Genomic DNA, 17,468 nt, shown 5'->3' with positions numbered 1-17,468 from the left:
CATTCCTATCAACCTCATTTTAGAAGATGCCAGTCTGTTCAGCTATAAATGTTAGGACATAACAGATGATTGTTTTGACTATATACACACACACACACACACACACACACATACACACACACACTCACTCACACACACACACACACACACACACACACACACACACACACACACACACACACACACACACACACACACACACACCTCTCAAAAAACAAAGGGAACACTAAAATCCCACATCCTAGATATCACTAAATGAAATATTCCAGTTGTAAATCTTTATTCATTACATAGTGGAATGTGTTGAGGAAAAATAAAACCTAAAAATGATCAACGTAAATCACAATGAATATCCCAGGTCTGGAGTTGGAATGATGCTCAAAATCAAAGTGGAAAATAATTTCCATCTGTTGTCTATTCCATTTGCACAACAGCATGTGAAATTGATCGTCAATCAGTGTGGCTTCCTAAGTGGACAGTTTTATTTCACAGAAGATTGATCTACTTGGAGTTATATTCTGTTGTTTAGGTGTTCGCTATATATACTAGAGCAGCACAAAGAGTCTGGGTGCAGAGCCCCCCCCCCCCAGGCAAATGCCAAACCTCAATTATAAAAATAAAGAAAAATTGGAGGCAGCACACCGTTTGTAGTGAAAAGGAGCTATTTAACCAGCCCAGAAAGGCAACTTCCGTCACGGAAATCCCGCGTAGCTGATTGGTCTCGCCAGCTGCCTGTCATGGCTGCCGCGACCAATCAGCGACGGGCACAGTCCGATTAGTCCCTCCCTACTCCCCGCAGTCAGCGCCCGGCTCCCGCATACTCCCCTCCACTCATCGCTCACACAGGGTTAATGCCAGCTTTAACGGGCCGCGGGTAACGCACTCTGTAACCGCTGCCATTAACCCTGTGTGACTAAGTTTTTACTATTGATGCTGCCTATGCAGCATTAATAGTAAAAAGATGTAATGTTAAAAATAATTTAAAAAAACCTGCTATGCTCACCTTTTTGTAGTCGAACGATGCGCTCGTGGCTGCCGCCAGCTTCCGTTCCCAGAGATGCTTTGCGAAATTACCCAGAAGACTTAGCGGTATTTTAATTATCTTTTTTTTAACACGGATATGTGCCCGTACTGCTATATACTGCGTGGGCAGTGTTATATAGCGCGTGGGCTGCGTTGTATGCAGCGTGGCTACTATATACTGCGTGGGCCAGTGTTAAGATACTATGTGGGCTGTGCTATATATTACGTGGCCACTATTATATACTGCATGGCCTGTGTTATATACTATGTCGCCTGTGTTATATACTGCCTGGCTGCTATATACTGTGTGGGCTGTGTTTATATACTATTTGGGCTGTGTTATATACTGCGTCGCCTGTATTAATGCATCGGGTATTCTACAATATGTATGTATATAGCAGCCACATAGTATATAGCACAGGCCACATAGTATTTGTCTGCTATATACTACATGGCTCCTACGTGGCCTGTGCTATATACGAGGGGCGATCCAAAAGTAATGATAATCAATACTAAACACAATGAATATAGTCAAAAAATAAATTTATTTTTCTACATAGTCTCCTAACAAGTCTATACATTTAGTCCATCTCTTTTCTAAACTTAGAATTCCCTTCGAAAAAAATTCTTGATCTTGACCCTCTCTTCGATCTGCCAATACAACTTCTTCAACTTTTTTCACGTTTTCTTCATTGAGGGACGTGGATGGGCGTCCTTCACGATGGTTATTTTCCGTCGATGTTCTTCCCAGCTTAAATTCCTTGGCCCAGCACGCAACTGTGGAATATGGAGGAGAAGAGTCCCCCAATGTTTCCACCAAGTCGCTGTGTATGTCTTTGGTAGTCATTTTTTTCAAGCAGAGGTATTTGATGACAGCTCTGAGCTCGTTTTTTTCCATTTTGATGTTCACTCCTCGGCAGTTCATATTCAAATGAATGTAGCTCCCGGGAATCGTGGTCTATTTAAGTAATTTTTTTTTCCTGGACTAGTGGGTACCTAAGAGAGAAGAAAACATTTTATTATAATTTGTGTGCAATAGAAATAACTGATTATCATTACTTTTGGAACGACCCTCGTGTGTGTGTATGTATGTATGTATGTATGTGTATATATATATCATATATAATTTTTTTTTTTTTTTTTCTTTTCTTGATAACCAAAACAATTATCTGTTATGTCCTAGCATTTATAGCTGAATAGACTGGCATCTTGTAAAACGAAGTTAGTGGTAGGTTTTTTGTTTTCTCATTGAGAGAGTATTGTCCTGCAGATCATTTGTTGTCTGATGTCATTGCGCTTGTTTGGCCAGATTGCACTAAATTGGCTAATATAGACTAAAATATGAATGATTTAATCAGTGGCACAATCGCTCGCCGTTCATTCAGTCACTGAGGGCCCAGCTTGGGCTTGAAGCGCTTAGGCTGTTATTTAAAAATGTGATCACTCATTCAATTTTAAAAACATTTATAAAAAAAAAAAAACCTTTTTCTATTGCGGTTGCTGGAATTATCTACTTATCTTATTCATTCAGTGCTTGTTCAACCATCCATATCCTTCTCTGCTGTGTCTGGCCTCCTCTGGGTATATTTGCCCTCGCCAGGGTCGCAGTTGCTCCATCAGAATGCAGAAGGTCTGCGGCCGCTGCATAGAAGACCGCGGTGATATGCCTGAATGTAACGGCCTCTGCTGTATCCTGTCGCCGCCTTATGTTGCACTTGGCGGTGTAATGAGATTTCTTTTATAACTCTCTTCCGGATCTCGCACTCCTAAGTTTAAGAGGTGTGTGATTTGATTGACAGCTCTCGGCTAATTGGTGACGTGTGTGGCCGGAGCGGTGTTATTACAGGTGTCTGCACAATGCTAAGCTCTGAGAATCGCCCCGCTGCTCGGCCTCTCTGGTTTGATTCCAGGTTTTAAGCCACTTTCTATTTAGTCTTAGGAAGAGTTTATTCCTCCTTTTTTTTTTTTTTTTTCATACCAAAGAAAAGATAGTGGAGCGGGTCATAGAATGAACTCAATGGGCCGGGGCTCTCCTTTCAGGAGAAGTATACTGATCCACTGTAACGCTTCCGGACCTGGCTGGGATTCTGAGAAAGTGCACTCCAGAGCCGGCAAGGTTCCAGCATCTCGCCTTTCACCGGCCTCGGCTACAAGTAGAAAGGACTCTTTGCCACTTCTGCCTCCTAAATGCAAGCTTTTGTGCTCAGGCACAATCAGGTGTCCAATTCAGAAACTGCATTTTAGCTGCTCTCTCTCTTCCTCTTAGCGTATTATGAAGGGAGAGAGTTACTAAATGTGACTTGTAGATTTAACTACAGCCAATAATGTCAGCACATTTTCTACATTGAGGCCAGAATAGGTGCAAAGGCAAAAGCTAATTCTACAAAGGAGGTCATTTAGAGCTGATTGCACCTTGTACTGGGCAGCTTTCTAGCTCCACCCTGTTGACAAATATACAGTGGGTCCGGAAAGTATTCATACCCCATTAAGTTTTTCACTTTGTTTCATTGCACCCATTTGGTAAATTCAAAAAAGTTTTTGTTTTTTTTCTCATTAACAACTTCATGACCCAGCCTATTTTGACCTTAAAGACCTGGCCGTTTTTTGCAATTCTGACCAGTGTCCCTTTATGAGGTATTAACTCAGGAACACTTCAACGGATCCTAGCGGTTCTGAGATTGTTTTTTCGTGACATATTGGGCTTCATGTTAGTGGTAAATTTAGGTCAATAAATTCTGCGTTTATTTGTGATAAAAAACGGAAATTTGGCGAAAATTTTGAAAATTTCGCAATTTTCACATTTTGAATTTTTATTCTGTTAAACCAGAGAGATATGTGACACAAAATAGTTAATAAATAACATTTACCACATGTTTACTTTACATCAGCACAATTTTGGAAACAACATTTTTTTTGTTAGGAAGTTATAAGGGTTAAAATTTGACCAGCGATTTTCTCATTTTTACAACGAAATTTACAAAACCATTTTTTTTAGGGACCACCTCACATTTGAAGTCAGTTTGAGGGGTCTATATGGCTGAAAATACCCAAAAGTGACACCATTCTAAAAACTGCACCCCTCAAGGTACTCAAAACCACATTCAAGAAGTTTATTAACCCTTCAGGTGCTTCACAGCAGCAGAAGCAACATGGAAGGATAAAATGAACATTTAACTTTTTAGTCACAAAAATGATCTTTTAGCAACAATTTTTTTATTTTCCCAATGGTAAAAGGAGAAACTGAACCACGAAAGTTGTTGTCCAATTTGTCCTGAGTATGCTGATACCTCATATGTGGGGGTAAACCACTGTTTGGGCGCACGGCAGGGCTTGGAAGGGAAGGAGCGCCATTTGACTTTTTGAATCAAAAATTGGCTCCACTCTTTAGCGGACACCATGTCATGTTTGGAGAGCCCCCGTGTGCCTAAAAATTGGAGCTTCCCCACAAGTGACCCCATTTTGGAAACTAGACGCCCCAAGGAACTTATCTAGATGCATAGTGAGCACTTTGAACCCCCAGGTGCTTCACAAATTGATCCGTAAAAATGAAAAAGTACTTTTTTTTTCACAAAAACATTCTTTTAGCCTCAATTTTTTCATTTTCACATGGGCAACAGGATAAAATGGATCCTAAAATGTGTTGGGCAATTTCTCCTGAGTACACCAATACCTCACATGTGGGGGTAAACCACTGTTTGGGCACATGGTAAGGCTCGGAAGGGAAGGCGCGCCATTTGACTTTTTGAATGAAAAATTATTTCCATCGTTAGCGGACACCATGTCGCGTTTGGATAGCTCCTGTGTGCCTAAACATTGGCGCTCCCCCACAAGTGACCCCATTTTGGAAACTAGACCCCCCAAGGAACTTATCTAGATGCATATTGAGCACTTTAAACTCCCAGGTGCTTCACAGAAGTTTATAACGCAGAGCCATGAAAATAAAAAATAATTTTTCTTTCCTCAAAAATGATTTTTTAGCCTGGAATTTCCTATTTTGCCAAGGATAATAGGAGAAATTGGACCCCAAATATTGTTGTCGAGTTTGTCCTGAGTACGCTGATACCCCATATGTGGGGGTAAACCACTGTTTGGGCGCACGGCAGGGCTCGGAAGGGATGGCACGCCATTTGGCTTTTTAAATGGAAAATTAGCTCCAATCATTAGCGGACACCATGTCACGTTTGGAGAGCCCCTGTGTGCCTAAACATTGGAGATCCCCCAGAAATGACACCATTTTGGAAACTAGACCCCCAAAGGAACTAATCTAGATGTGTGGTGAGGACTTTGAACCCCCAAGTGCTTCACAGAAGTTTATAACGCAGTCATAAAAAAAAATTATTTTCTCAAAAATGATCTTTTAGCCTGCAATTTTTTATTTTCCCAAGGGTAACAGGAGAAATTTGACCCCAAAAGTTGTTGTCCAGTTTCTCCTGAGTACGCTGATACCCCATATGTGGGGGTAAATCACTGTTTGGGCACATGCCGGGGCTCGGAAGTGAAGTAGTGACGTTTTGAAATGCAGACTTTGATGGAATGCTCTGTGGGCGTCACGTTGCGTTTGCAGAGCCCCTGATGTGGCTTAACAGTAGAAACCCCCCACAAGTGACCCCATTTTGGAAACTAGACCCCCAAAGGAACTTATCTAGATGTGTGGTGAGCACTTTGAACCCCCAAGTGCTTCATAGAAGTTTATAATGCAGAGCCGTGAAAATAATAAATACGTTTTCTTTCCTCAAAAATAATTATTTAGCCCAGAATTTTTTATTTTCCCAAGGGTTACAGAAGAAATTGGACCCCAAAAGTTGTTGTCCAGTTTCTCCTGAGTACGCTGATACCCCATATGTGGGGGTAAACCACTGTTTGGGCACATGCCGAGGCTCGGAAGTGAAGTAGTGACGTTTTGAAATGCAGACTTTGATGGAATGCTCTGTGGGCGTCACGTTGCGTTTGCAGAGCCCCTGATGTGGCTTAACAGTAGAAACCCCCACAAGTGACCCCATTTTAGAAGCTAGACCCCCCAAGGAACTTATCTAGATATGTGGTGAGCACTTTGAACCCCCAAGTGCTTCACAGACGTTTACAACGCAGAGCCGTGAAAATAAAAAATCATTTTTCTTTCCTCAAAAATTATGTTTTAGCAAGCATTTTTTTAGATTCACAAGGGTAACAGGAGAAATTGGACCCCAGTAATTGTTGCGCAGTTTGTCCTGAGTATGCTGGTACCCCATATGTGGGGGTAAACCACTGTTTGGGCACACGTCAGGGCTCGGAAGTGAGGGAGCACCATTTGACTTTTTGAATACGAGATTGGCTGGAATCAATGGTGGCGCCATGTTGCGTTTGGAGACCCCTGATGTGCCTAAACAGTGGTAACCCCTCAATTCTAACTCCAACACTAACCCCAACACACCCCTAACCCTAATCCCAACTGTAGCCATAACCCTAATCACAACCCTAACCACAACCCTAATTCCAACCCTAACCCTAAGGCTATGTGCCCACGTTGCGGATTCGTGTGAGATATTTCCGCACCATTTTTGAAAAATCCGCGGGTAAAAGGCACTGCGTTTTACCTGCGGATTTTCCGCGGATTTCCAGTATTTTTTGTGCGGATTTCACCTGCGGATTCCTATTGAGGAACAGGTGTAAAACGCTGCGGAATCCGCACAAAGAATTGACATGCTGCGGAAAATACAACGCAGCGTTTCCGCGCGGTATTTTCCGCACCATGGGCACAGCGGATTTGGTTTTTCATATGTTTACATGGCACTGTAAACCTGATGGAACACTGCTGCGAATCCGCAGCGGCCAATCCGCAGCCAAATCCGCACAGTGTGCACATAGCCTAATTCTAAAGGTATGTGCACACGCTGCGGAAAACGCTGCGGATCCGCAGCAGTTTCCCATGAGTTTACAGTTCAATGTAATCCTACGGGAAACAAAAATCGCTGTACACATGCTGCGGAAAAACTGCACGGAAACGCAGCGGTTTACATTCCGCAGCATGTCACTTCTTTGTGCGGATTCCGCAGCGGTTTTACAACTGCTCCAATAGAAAATCGCAGTTGTAAAACCGCAGTGAAATGCGCAGAAAAAAACGCGGTAAATCCGCCATAAATCCGCAGCGGTTTAGCACTGCGGATTTGTAATGACCAGAGGTCCGAATAAGATCCAGTGAGTCACAAACCAAGACCAAGGCAGAAATCTTCAACGGTATTTACTCAAAGGCAAATTAATCAAGGTAATATGGAGAACATTAAGGCAGATGCACCCCAAAGATACACTAATTCAGCAGCAGCTGAAATCACTGTGCCACTCAAAGGTCTCCTGAGAACTGTGTACTACAACAGACTAGTAAGAAATTTACCTAACGGGCAACTAAAAACAGGAACAAGTGTAAATTGAATGTAGTGTTATTAAGGGAGCCCCTGGAATGGCACATTGAGTATAACTTACACAACTCTAATATAAGATACACCTCTAAAGTAACAATTTAACACTCTGAGCAGAGATACCCGGGTATCTATAACTATGGTACCGTATCCTGAGATGGATTTCCTCTCAGGCAGGAATCCGCAGAGGCTGTAGCCAGTTCATATCTTCAGCGCCAATAAGTTACAGCAAGCTCCTCTTGTCTTGTCGGCCGATGCCGAGCCCAAACGCCGGGGACTTAGTTAGTGGTCTCACGATGTTGTCTCTGCTTCTGTAGCTCCTAGGAATGCTTCCACGACAATCCGTCCGTCTCTGTATCAGCAGTCTGTCCAGACTTGTTTCTCCACTCAATGCACAGGGAATCCACAGACTTCCAAATTCGTACTGGGTTCTTAGCAAAGTCTCCGTCTTTTCTTAGATAAAGGGTTAGCTCCTCTCCAGGAAACGTTAGCAACACAAGTCTCTCACAGAGTTAAACAAAAGGTTAGCTCTTCTCCAGGGGAACGTTAGCAACAAAAAGTCTCTCAAAAGCTTCTTTTCCTCCAAAAACACTTGCAGTAAATCCACACAGTCTCTTTTTAAGATCTCACAGCAGCTTCTCCTTTTCTTCCCGCCTTTTCTCTCTCAGCTCTCACTTCCTACTTTCACTTTACACTCGAGACACTAGACCCCACCCCGCAGCACACATTGTCTCTGGGAGGTCTGTCCTCTGCTGCAACAGGAAAAAACCACAGGGTCCTAGTGCCCTCTCAGTGGGACTACAGTTCACCCTCTTACAGATTTATCAAATCTGCAGCGGAAAAATCCGCAGAGGACCAGAATACGTGTGCACATACCGAAACCCTAACCCTACCCCTAGCCCTAACCCTAGCCCTACCTCTAACCCTAACCCTAACCCTAACCCTACCCCTAACCCTATTCTAACATTAGTGGAAAAAAAAAATTTCTTTATTTTTTTTATTGTCCCTACCTATGGGGGTGACAAAGGGGGGGGGGGGTCATTTATTATTTTTTTTATTTTGATCACTGAGGTATAATCTATCTCAGTGATCAAAACTCACTTTGGAACGAATCTGCCGGCCGGCAGATTCGGCGGGCGCACTGCGCATTCGCCCGCCATTTTGGAAGATGGCGGCACCCAGGGAGAAGACGGACGGGACCCCGGCTGGATCGGTAAGTATGATGGGATGGGGGGGGGACCACGGGGGGGGGGGGGGATCGGAGCACGGGAGGGGTGGAACGGAGCACGGGGGGGCTGGAATGGAGCACGGGGGGGTGGAACGGAGCACCGGGGGGGTGGATCGGAGTGCAGGGGGGGTGATTGGAGCACGGGGGGGAGCGGAGCACTGGACGGAGGGGAGCCGGAGCAGTGTACCGGCCAGATCGGGGGGCTGGGGGGGCGATCGGTGGGGTGGGGGCACATTAGTATTTCCAGCCATGGCCGATGATATTTCAGCATCGGCCATGGCTGGATTGTAATATTTCACCAGTTATAATAGGTGAAATATTACAAATTGCTCTGATTGGCAGTTTCACTTTCAACAGCCAATCAGAGCGATCGTAGCCACGAGAGGGTGAAGCCACCCCCCCTGGGCTGTACTACCACTCCCCCTGTCCCTGCAGATCGGGTGAAATGGGAGTTAACCCTTTCACCCGATCTGCAGGGACGCGATCTTTCCATGACGCCACATAGGCGTCATGGGTCGGATTGGCACCGACTTTCATGACGCCTACGTGGCGTCATGGGTCGGGAAGGGGTTAATGTACAGTTTTGCAAATTTAATAAAAACAAACAAAAATATCACATGGTCATAAGTATTCACACCCTTTGCTCAGACACTCATATTTAAGCTACATGCTGACCATTTCCTTGTGACCCTCCTGGAGATGGTTCTACTCCTTCATTGGAGTCCAGCTGTGTTTAATTGGACTTGATTTGGAAAGGCGCACACCTGTCTATGTAAGACCTCACAGCTCACAGTGCATGTCAGACCAAATGAGAATCATGAGGCCAAAGGAACTGGCCGAGAGACTGAATTGTGGCAAGGCACAGATCCGGCCAAGGTTACAACAGAATTTCTGCAGTACTCAAGGTTCCTAAAAGCACAGTGGCCTCCATACTCCTTAAATGAAAGAAGTTTGGGACCACCAGAAGTCTTCCTAGACCTGGTCGTCCAGCCAAATTGAGCAATCTTGGAAGAAGAGCCTTGGTGAGAGAGGTAAAGATGAACCCCATGATCACTGTGGCTGAGCTCCAGAGATGCAGTAGGGAGATGGGAGAAAGTTCCACAAAGTCAACTATCACTGCAGCCCTCCACCAGTCGGGTCTTTATGGCAGAGTGGCCTGACAGAAGCCTCTCCTCAGTGCGAGACATATGAAAGCCCGCATAGAGTTTGGTAAAAAAAAATACATGAAGGACTCCCTGACTGAGAAATGAGATTCTCTGGTCTGATGAGACGAAGATAGACCTTTTTTTGGTGATAATTCTAAGCCGTATGTGTGAGGAAAACCAGGCACTGCTCATCACCTGCCCAATACAATCCCAACAGTGAGACATGGTGGTGGCAGCATCATGCTATGGGGTGTTTTTCAGCTACAGGGACAGGATGACTGGTTGTCATTGAAGGAAACATGAATGCGGACAAGTACAGAGATATCCTGGATGAAAGACTCTTCCAGGTTGCTCTTGGCCGAAGGTTCACCTTCCAACACGACAATGACCCTAAGCACACAGCTAAAGCTAAAATAACAAAGGAGTGGCTTCAAAACAACTCTGTGACCATTCTTGACAGGCCCAGCCAGAGCCCTGACCTAAACCCAATTGAGCATCTCTGGAGAGACCTGAAAATGGCGTCCACCAGCATTCACCATCCAACCTGACGGAACTGGAGAGGATCTGCAAGGAAGAATGGCAGGGGATCCCCAAATCCAGGTGTGAAAAACTTGTTGCATCATTCCCAAGAAGATTCATGGCTGTACTAGCTCAAAAGGGTGCTTCTACTCAATACTGAGCAAAGGGTCTGAATACTTATGACCATGTGATGTTACAGTTTTTCTTTTTTAATAAATTTGCAAAAATGACCACATTTCTGTTTTTTTCCAGTTAAGATGGGGTGCAGATTGTACATTAACCCCTCTCTGACCTTAGACGTACTATCCCGTCGAGGTGCCCTGGGCCTATCTGACCCTTGACGGGATAGTACGTCATAGCGATCGGCCGCGCATCAGCTGCCTACCGCAGCTGACATCCAGCACAATGTGCCAGGAGCGGTCACGGACCGCCCCCGGCACATTAACCCCCGGCACACCGCGATCAAACATCGCGGTGTGTCGGCGGTATAGGGAAGCGTCGCGCAGGGAGGGGGCTCCCTGCGGGCTTCCCTGAGACCCCCGCAGCAACGCGATGTGATCGCATTGCTACGAGGGTCTCCCTACCTCCCTCCCTGCTCCAGGCCCGGATCCAAGATGGCTGCGGCATCCGGGTCCTGCAGGGAGGGAGGTGGCTTACCAAGTACCTGCTCAGAGCAGGCGCTTGGTAAGTCTGCAGTGTTGTAAGATCGGTGATCTGTCAGAGTGCTGTGCAAACTGTCAGATCATCGATCTGTGATGTCCCCCCTCCCTGGGACAAAGTAAAAAAGTTTAAAAAAAAATGTTTTCCTAATGTGTAAAAAAAAAAAAAAAAAAAAAAAAAAAAAATTTCCCATTAATACATTTCTTTATCTAAATAAAAAAAACAAACAAAAGTACACATATTTAGTATCGCCGCATCCGTAACAACCCCACCTATAAAACTATATCACTAGTTAACCCCTTCAGTGAACACCGTGTAAAAAAAAAAAAAAAAGAGGCAAAAAACGCTTTATTCTCATACAGCCAAACAAAAAGTGGAATAACACGTGATCAAAAAGACGGATATAAATAACAATGGTACCGCTGAAAACGTTATCTTGTCCCGCAAAAAACGAGCCACCACACAGCATCATCAGCGAAAAAATTAAAGTTATAGTTCTCAGAATAAAGCGATGCAAAAAAATCATTTTTTCTGTAAAATAGTTTTTATCGTATAAAAGCGCCAAAACATAAAAAAAATATAAATGAGGTATCCCTGTAATCGTACTGACCCGAAGAATAAAACTGCTTTATCCATTTTACCAAACGTGGAACGGTATAAACGCCTCCCCCAAAAGAAATTCATGAATAGCTGGTTTTCGGTCATTCTGCCTCTCAAAAATCGGAATAAAAAGTGATCAAAAAATGTCACGTGCCCGAAAATGTTACCAATAAAAACGTCAACTCGTCCCGCAAAAAACAAGACCTCACATGACTCTGTGGACCAAAATATGGAAAAATTATAGCTCTCAAAATGTGGTAACGCAAAAAATATTATTTTCAATAAAAAGCGTCTTTCAGTGTGTGACGGCTGCCAATCATAAAAATCCGCTAAAAAACCCGCTATAAAAGTAAATCAAACCCCCCTTCATCACCCCCTTAGTTAGGGAAAAATTAAAAAAATGTATTTATTTCCATTTTCCCATTAGGGTTAGGGTTGGGGCTAAAGTTAGGGTTAGGGTTTGGATTACATTTGCGGTTGGGAATAGGGTTGGGATTAGGGTTAGGGGTATGTCAGGGTTAGAGGTGTGGTAAGGGTTACTATTGGGATTAGGGTTAGGGGTGTGTTTGGATTAGGGTTTCAGTTATAATTGGGGGGTTTACACTGTTTAGGCACATCAGGGGGATCTCCAAACGCGACATGGCGTCCGATCTCAATTCCATCCAATTCTGCATTGAAAAAGTAAAAACAGTGCTCCTTCCCTTCCGAGCTCTCCCGTGTGCCCAAACAGGGGTTTACCCCAACATATGGGGTATCGGCGTACTCAGGACAAATTGGACAACAACTTTTGGGGTCTAATTTCTCTTGTTACCCTTGGGAAAATACAAAACTGGGGGCTAAAAAATAATTTTTGTGAGGAAAAAAAAAGATTTTTTTATTTTCTCGGCTCTGCGTTATAAACTGTAGTGAAACACTTGGGGGTTCAAAGTTCTCACAACACATCTAGATAAGTTCCTTGGGGGGTCTAGTTTCTAATATGGGGTCACTTGTGGGGGGTTTCTACTGTTTAGGTACATCAGGGGCTCTGCAAACGCAATGTGACGCCTGCAGACCAATCCATCTACGGTAAGTCTGCATTCCAAATGATGCTCCTTCCCTTCCGAGCTCTGCCATGCGCTCAAACGGTGGTTCCCTTCCACATATGGGGTATCAGCGTACTCCAAACAAATTGGACAACAACTTTTGGGGTCCAATTTCACCTGTTACCCTCGGGAAAATACAAAACTGGGGGCTTAAAAATAATTTTTGTGGGGAAAAATTTTTTTTTTATTTTTACGGCTCTGCATTATAAACTTCTGTGAAGCCCTTGGTGGGTCAAAGTGCTCACCACACCTCTAGATAAGTTCCTTAGGGGGTCTACTTTCCAAAATGGTGTCACTTGTGGGGGGTTTCAATGTTTAGGCCCATCAGGGGCTCTCCAAATGCAACATGGCGTCCCATCTCAATTCCTGTCAATTTTGCATTGAAAAGTCAAATGGCGCTCCTTCCCTTCCGAGCTGTGCCATGCACCCAAACAGTGGTTTACCGCCACATATGGGGTATCAGTGTACTCAGGACAAATTATACAACAACTTTTGGGGTCCAATTTCTTATCTTACCCTTGGGAAAATAAAAAAATTGGAGCTGAAGTAAATTTTTTGTGAAAAAAAAAAAAGTTAAATGTTCATTTTTATTTAAACATTCCAAAAATTCCTGTGAAGCACCTGAAGGGTTAATACACTTCTTGAATGTGGTTTTGAGAACCTTGAGGGGTGCAGTTTTTAGAATGGTGTCACACTTGGGTATTTTCTATCATATAGACCCCTCAAAATGACTTCAAATGTGATGTGGTCCCTAAAAAAAATGGTGTTGTAAAAACGAGAAATTGCTGGTCAACTATTAACCCTTATAACTCCCTAACCCAAAAAAATTTTGGTTCAAAAATTGTGCTGATGTAAAGTAGACATGTGGGAAATGTTATTTATTAAGTATTTTGTGTGACATATCTCTGTGATTTAATTGCATAAAAATTCAAAGTTGGAAAAATGCGAAATTTTAAATTTTTTTGCCAAATTTCCATTTTTTTCACAAATAAACGCAGGTAATATCAAAGAAATTTTACCACTATCATGAAGTACAATATGTCACGAGAAAACAATGTCAGAGTCATCAGGATCCGTTGAAGCGTTCCAGAGTTATAACCTCATAAAGGGACTGTGGTCAGAATTGTAATAATTGGCCTGGTCATTGACGTGCAAACCACCCTTGGGGGTAAAGGGGTTAATGAGAAAATATTCTTACTTTTTTGAATTTACAAAATGGCTGGAATGAAGCAGAGAATTTTAGAGGATCTGTCACCAGATCAAAAGTGGCCAATTTTTGCCCTTTATTTTATTCCTTCTGCTCCTAAAATGTTTGTTTTTTTTGTTTTTTTTTAAACTTCTGTATAGTTCTAAATGTGGGATTTTTTTATTTAGTGGATAATTATATGGCCTTTGCCAAGGAGGCATTGCTCACAGGGAAATTATGCTGAGAAGCCTGGACCTGCCCCACAGGATCCTGTGAGCCATGCCCCCTTCTAAAGACCATAAAAATAGCACTAAATGGTTGTAGTCGCTATAGGCTGAAATATATGAGGTTTATTTGTGTTTCTCATTATTTTTTTTCATCATACTTTTTTAATGAAGTAAGCTTCACCAATAAAATGGAATTTTTTTTTTTGTAACCACTAATATTTTTCCTTTGGTGCTGGAGCGTATTCCATTCTCCCCTTGCCCTCCATTGTTCCACTGGATTGCCAAATGTATAACTCGGAAACCAGTTTTTGGCTTGGTTCACATCAGGGTTGCTTATTCTGTCTTTCTTTTGCATTGTATAGGCAGAGCAGCAAACTTGATGGATTAGTCACAGACCGAGACCAATGAGTCTGACAGACTCCATTGACCATAACGGGGTCTGCAGAGTTTCTGCCCCATTCATCAGGCAAAAGAACAGTATGCTGCGTTATTTTGTTTGGTATTTTTGGCTATGACTGAGCTCACAGGTGTTCCATAGGCAATACTGCAGTTGGAAAAAGTCTTGTCTATGTAACACCCGCGAGCTCCCTGGCAAGAGCGGAGCTCCCCTCTGTCTTGGTCGGAGCTTCCCCACCTGTTGGGGTTGGAGATACACCACACCACACCACACCACACCACACCACACCACACCACACACTCGCTCACTCTGTCTTTGTCGGAGCCCCACCTTTTATGAAGTCTTTTGAGCCAACTGTGGAGGTCTCAGGACCCAATCTGCATAGCATCAATGGGCTTGCAACATATAAAATCCAAAAAGTTTAGGTACTCTCTAAACGTGATGTCCATAGTAGTGGCATAACTGATTAAGTCTTAATCTGTCATGTCCCCTCTAGTGTCCACTGGGCGTTCCTTAATCTGTGAAGGGCTTGGAGCTTCTGTAAGGCTACGTTAACACTAGCGTTTCCCGTTTTGCGTCGTGTTTGCGTCGGGCGACGCAGCGGCGACGCATGCGTCATGCGCCCCTATATTTAACATGGGGGACGCATGCGTCTTTTTGTGCCGCGTTGTGCGACGCATGCGTCTTTTTTGCCGCAAGCGTCAGACCAAGAAAACGCAACAAGTTGCATTTTTCTTGCGTCCAAATTTCTGCAAAAAACGACGCATGCGTCGCAAAACGCAGCGTTTTTGCGTGCGTTTTGGTGCGTTTTAGCGTGCGTTGCGTCGCCGACGCAGCGGCGCCCAGCGCTAATGTGAACGTAGCCTTAGTAAGCCCTCAGGAGCTCCTCCTCTCTTCTTGAGACACCACTATCTTGGTCCCATGGATGGCACATTGAAGGACACGGGAGACCATTATAGCTGTCACAGAAAAAGGGTTTTGGAGGATTTACTTCCAGACGCTTAGGGCACTTAATGGCGGAAGGACTCTGGTCCTCAAGGTGCATGACTAATTAAAATGTTCTTGCTTGTAGAACTTCTAAGAACGCAATAATGGGTGTTGTGTTAATCGGTCTACACACCTCCATCTAGAGGGACCAGCCTTGAGCCTCCCCGGGGTCTGCATAGGATATGCCCCCCGCCGGATCACTATCGTGCTAGCAACACCTCCTTCATCCAAGAGCCTCTTATTACTAATTACCATGTTGGTTGGCAGGATAGCCCTGCAAATTGGACTGTAAAGGGGATAAGGTTATGCAAACGTGCACAAAGCAAAGGCCATTTTTAGGGCGTTCCTAGGTGGTGGGGCCCAAATGCAAATGGCGGAAAAGTAGCAATCACAATAGATGACGCAGTGCTGGCGGGTGAAGACTCTCCGTAGGGTGTTCCCGGCTGTCACAAGTTGTGGGACATCTCCTCTGTCATCAGACGTGTCTGTTTCTAATTTTGCTGCTCTTTGTGTTTTTCTTTTTCTTCCCACCAGTCGGCCATGTAGATGGTCTTTGCTTCCTTTTATAATTGCTCTCTGACCTTCAGCCGCAGGTTCATGCAGAGAAGGTTCTAGGAAAGTCAGGCACTGCACAACTGAATGGAAATTGCCTTTCCCATGTCTCCTCTCATTGCCAAATGTGTTTGTTTCTTTCAGCACATAATCAAATTTCACAGAGCGTCGAAAGCCAACAAGAAACCAGTGCAGTTACCTCGGGGAATGGTGAAGTCACTACTGTATCAGATTCTAGACGGGATTCACTACCTGCACGCCAACTGGGTGTTACACAGAGATTTGGTAAGCTGATCAGCCGCATACTCTGCTAGTAGGGTTGTTTCTCCGCTCGCAAACTCTCTTCGGTTTAGCTCCTAATCGTTCCTTACAGGAAGCAAGGGTGGCCAATTTATATAGTTTCCTTCCAATAATACAGGAAAACTATCTGTTTAGGTCATGCCGATAACTGTAGTAATAAGTTTACTGGGGGGTCTGGTGCCGTGTTTCCAAACAGATTTCAGATGATTTTTGGGTGGAATTTTTGATTTTTTTTGCTACTTACAAATAGTCTAAAAGCCTTTTGAGTTTTAATCTACCTTTTTAATGATTCATCTATCATCATATTACACAATACAAAATGTATACATTATTAAATAGATCTTACACCTCATGAAGCTGATGTATTTACTTTAAAAATCCATGTCCGAATAGCTGTGGAATCCTCTGTGAAAGATTCTCCTAACTAATGTTAAAATGAGTGTGTGTGTGTATATATGTATGTATATAGTATACAGTCCATATGCATAAAATGCTAATCTTAATATCAGGACTATACTGGCATTCAAATTTTAGATATTTTTTTTTTCAATGCAAGTACACTAGCCTCCTCAGATTTAATAATGTATGCATCTTGTTATAAAATCTGGTGAGGTCTGATCCTCTGGTGTGTTGTGGATTACAAATACTGTATATACTCGAGTATAAGCCGAGACCCCTAATTTTGCAACAAAAAACTGGGAAAACTTAATGACTCGAGTATAAGCCTAGGGTGGAAAATGCAACAGCTACCGGTAAATGTCAAAAGTAAAAAGTTACCAATAAAAGTAAAATTAATTGAGACATCGGTGGGTTAAGTGTTTTTGAATATCCATATTGAATCAGGAGCCCCATATAATGCTCCATAAAGTTTGATGGGCCCCATAAGATGCTCCATAATAAAATAAGCCCCATATAATGCTGCACAAATGCTGATTATGGCCCATAAGATGCCCCATAGAATATTATGCCCCATATGCTGTTGCTGCGATTAAAGAACAAAAAATGACATACTCGCCTCTCGTCGCTCAGGCCCCCTCACTTGCTATAGTCACATGTCCTCATTCCACCGCAGAGCGCCGCTGTGTCTTCCCCGTCCTCCGTACTGACACTCAGGCAGAGGGCGCGCACTAACCACGTCATCGCGCCCTCTGACCTGAGCGTCACAGGCAG

The 17,468-nt window shown here is 43.6% G+C and overlaps 1 protein-coding gene across 1 annotated transcript in view; it reads left to right on the top strand.

Annotated features, from left to right (window-relative positions):
* The window catches only part of CDK8 (cyclin dependent kinase 8), a 91,371-nt gene that overhangs the window by 49,780 nt on the left and 24,123 nt on the right, over positions 1-17,468 (top strand). The window contains exon 4 of the mRNA XM_069759053.1: positions 16,143-16,283. Coding sequence (XP_069615154.1) covers positions 16,143-16,283 — 141 coding nt within the window. The remainder of the gene's footprint in view (positions 1-16,142; positions 16,284-17,468) is intronic.

The sequence above is a fragment of the Ranitomeya imitator genome, chromosome 3 (assembly GCF_032444005.1).
Source record: "Ranitomeya imitator isolate aRanImi1 chromosome 3, aRanImi1.pri, whole genome shotgun sequence".
Taxonomy (NCBI): domain Eukaryota; kingdom Metazoa; phylum Chordata; class Amphibia; order Anura; family Dendrobatidae; genus Ranitomeya; species Ranitomeya imitator.
Note: the sequence above shows the minus strand (reverse complement) of the source record. Positions and strands in the feature narration are given on the sequence as shown.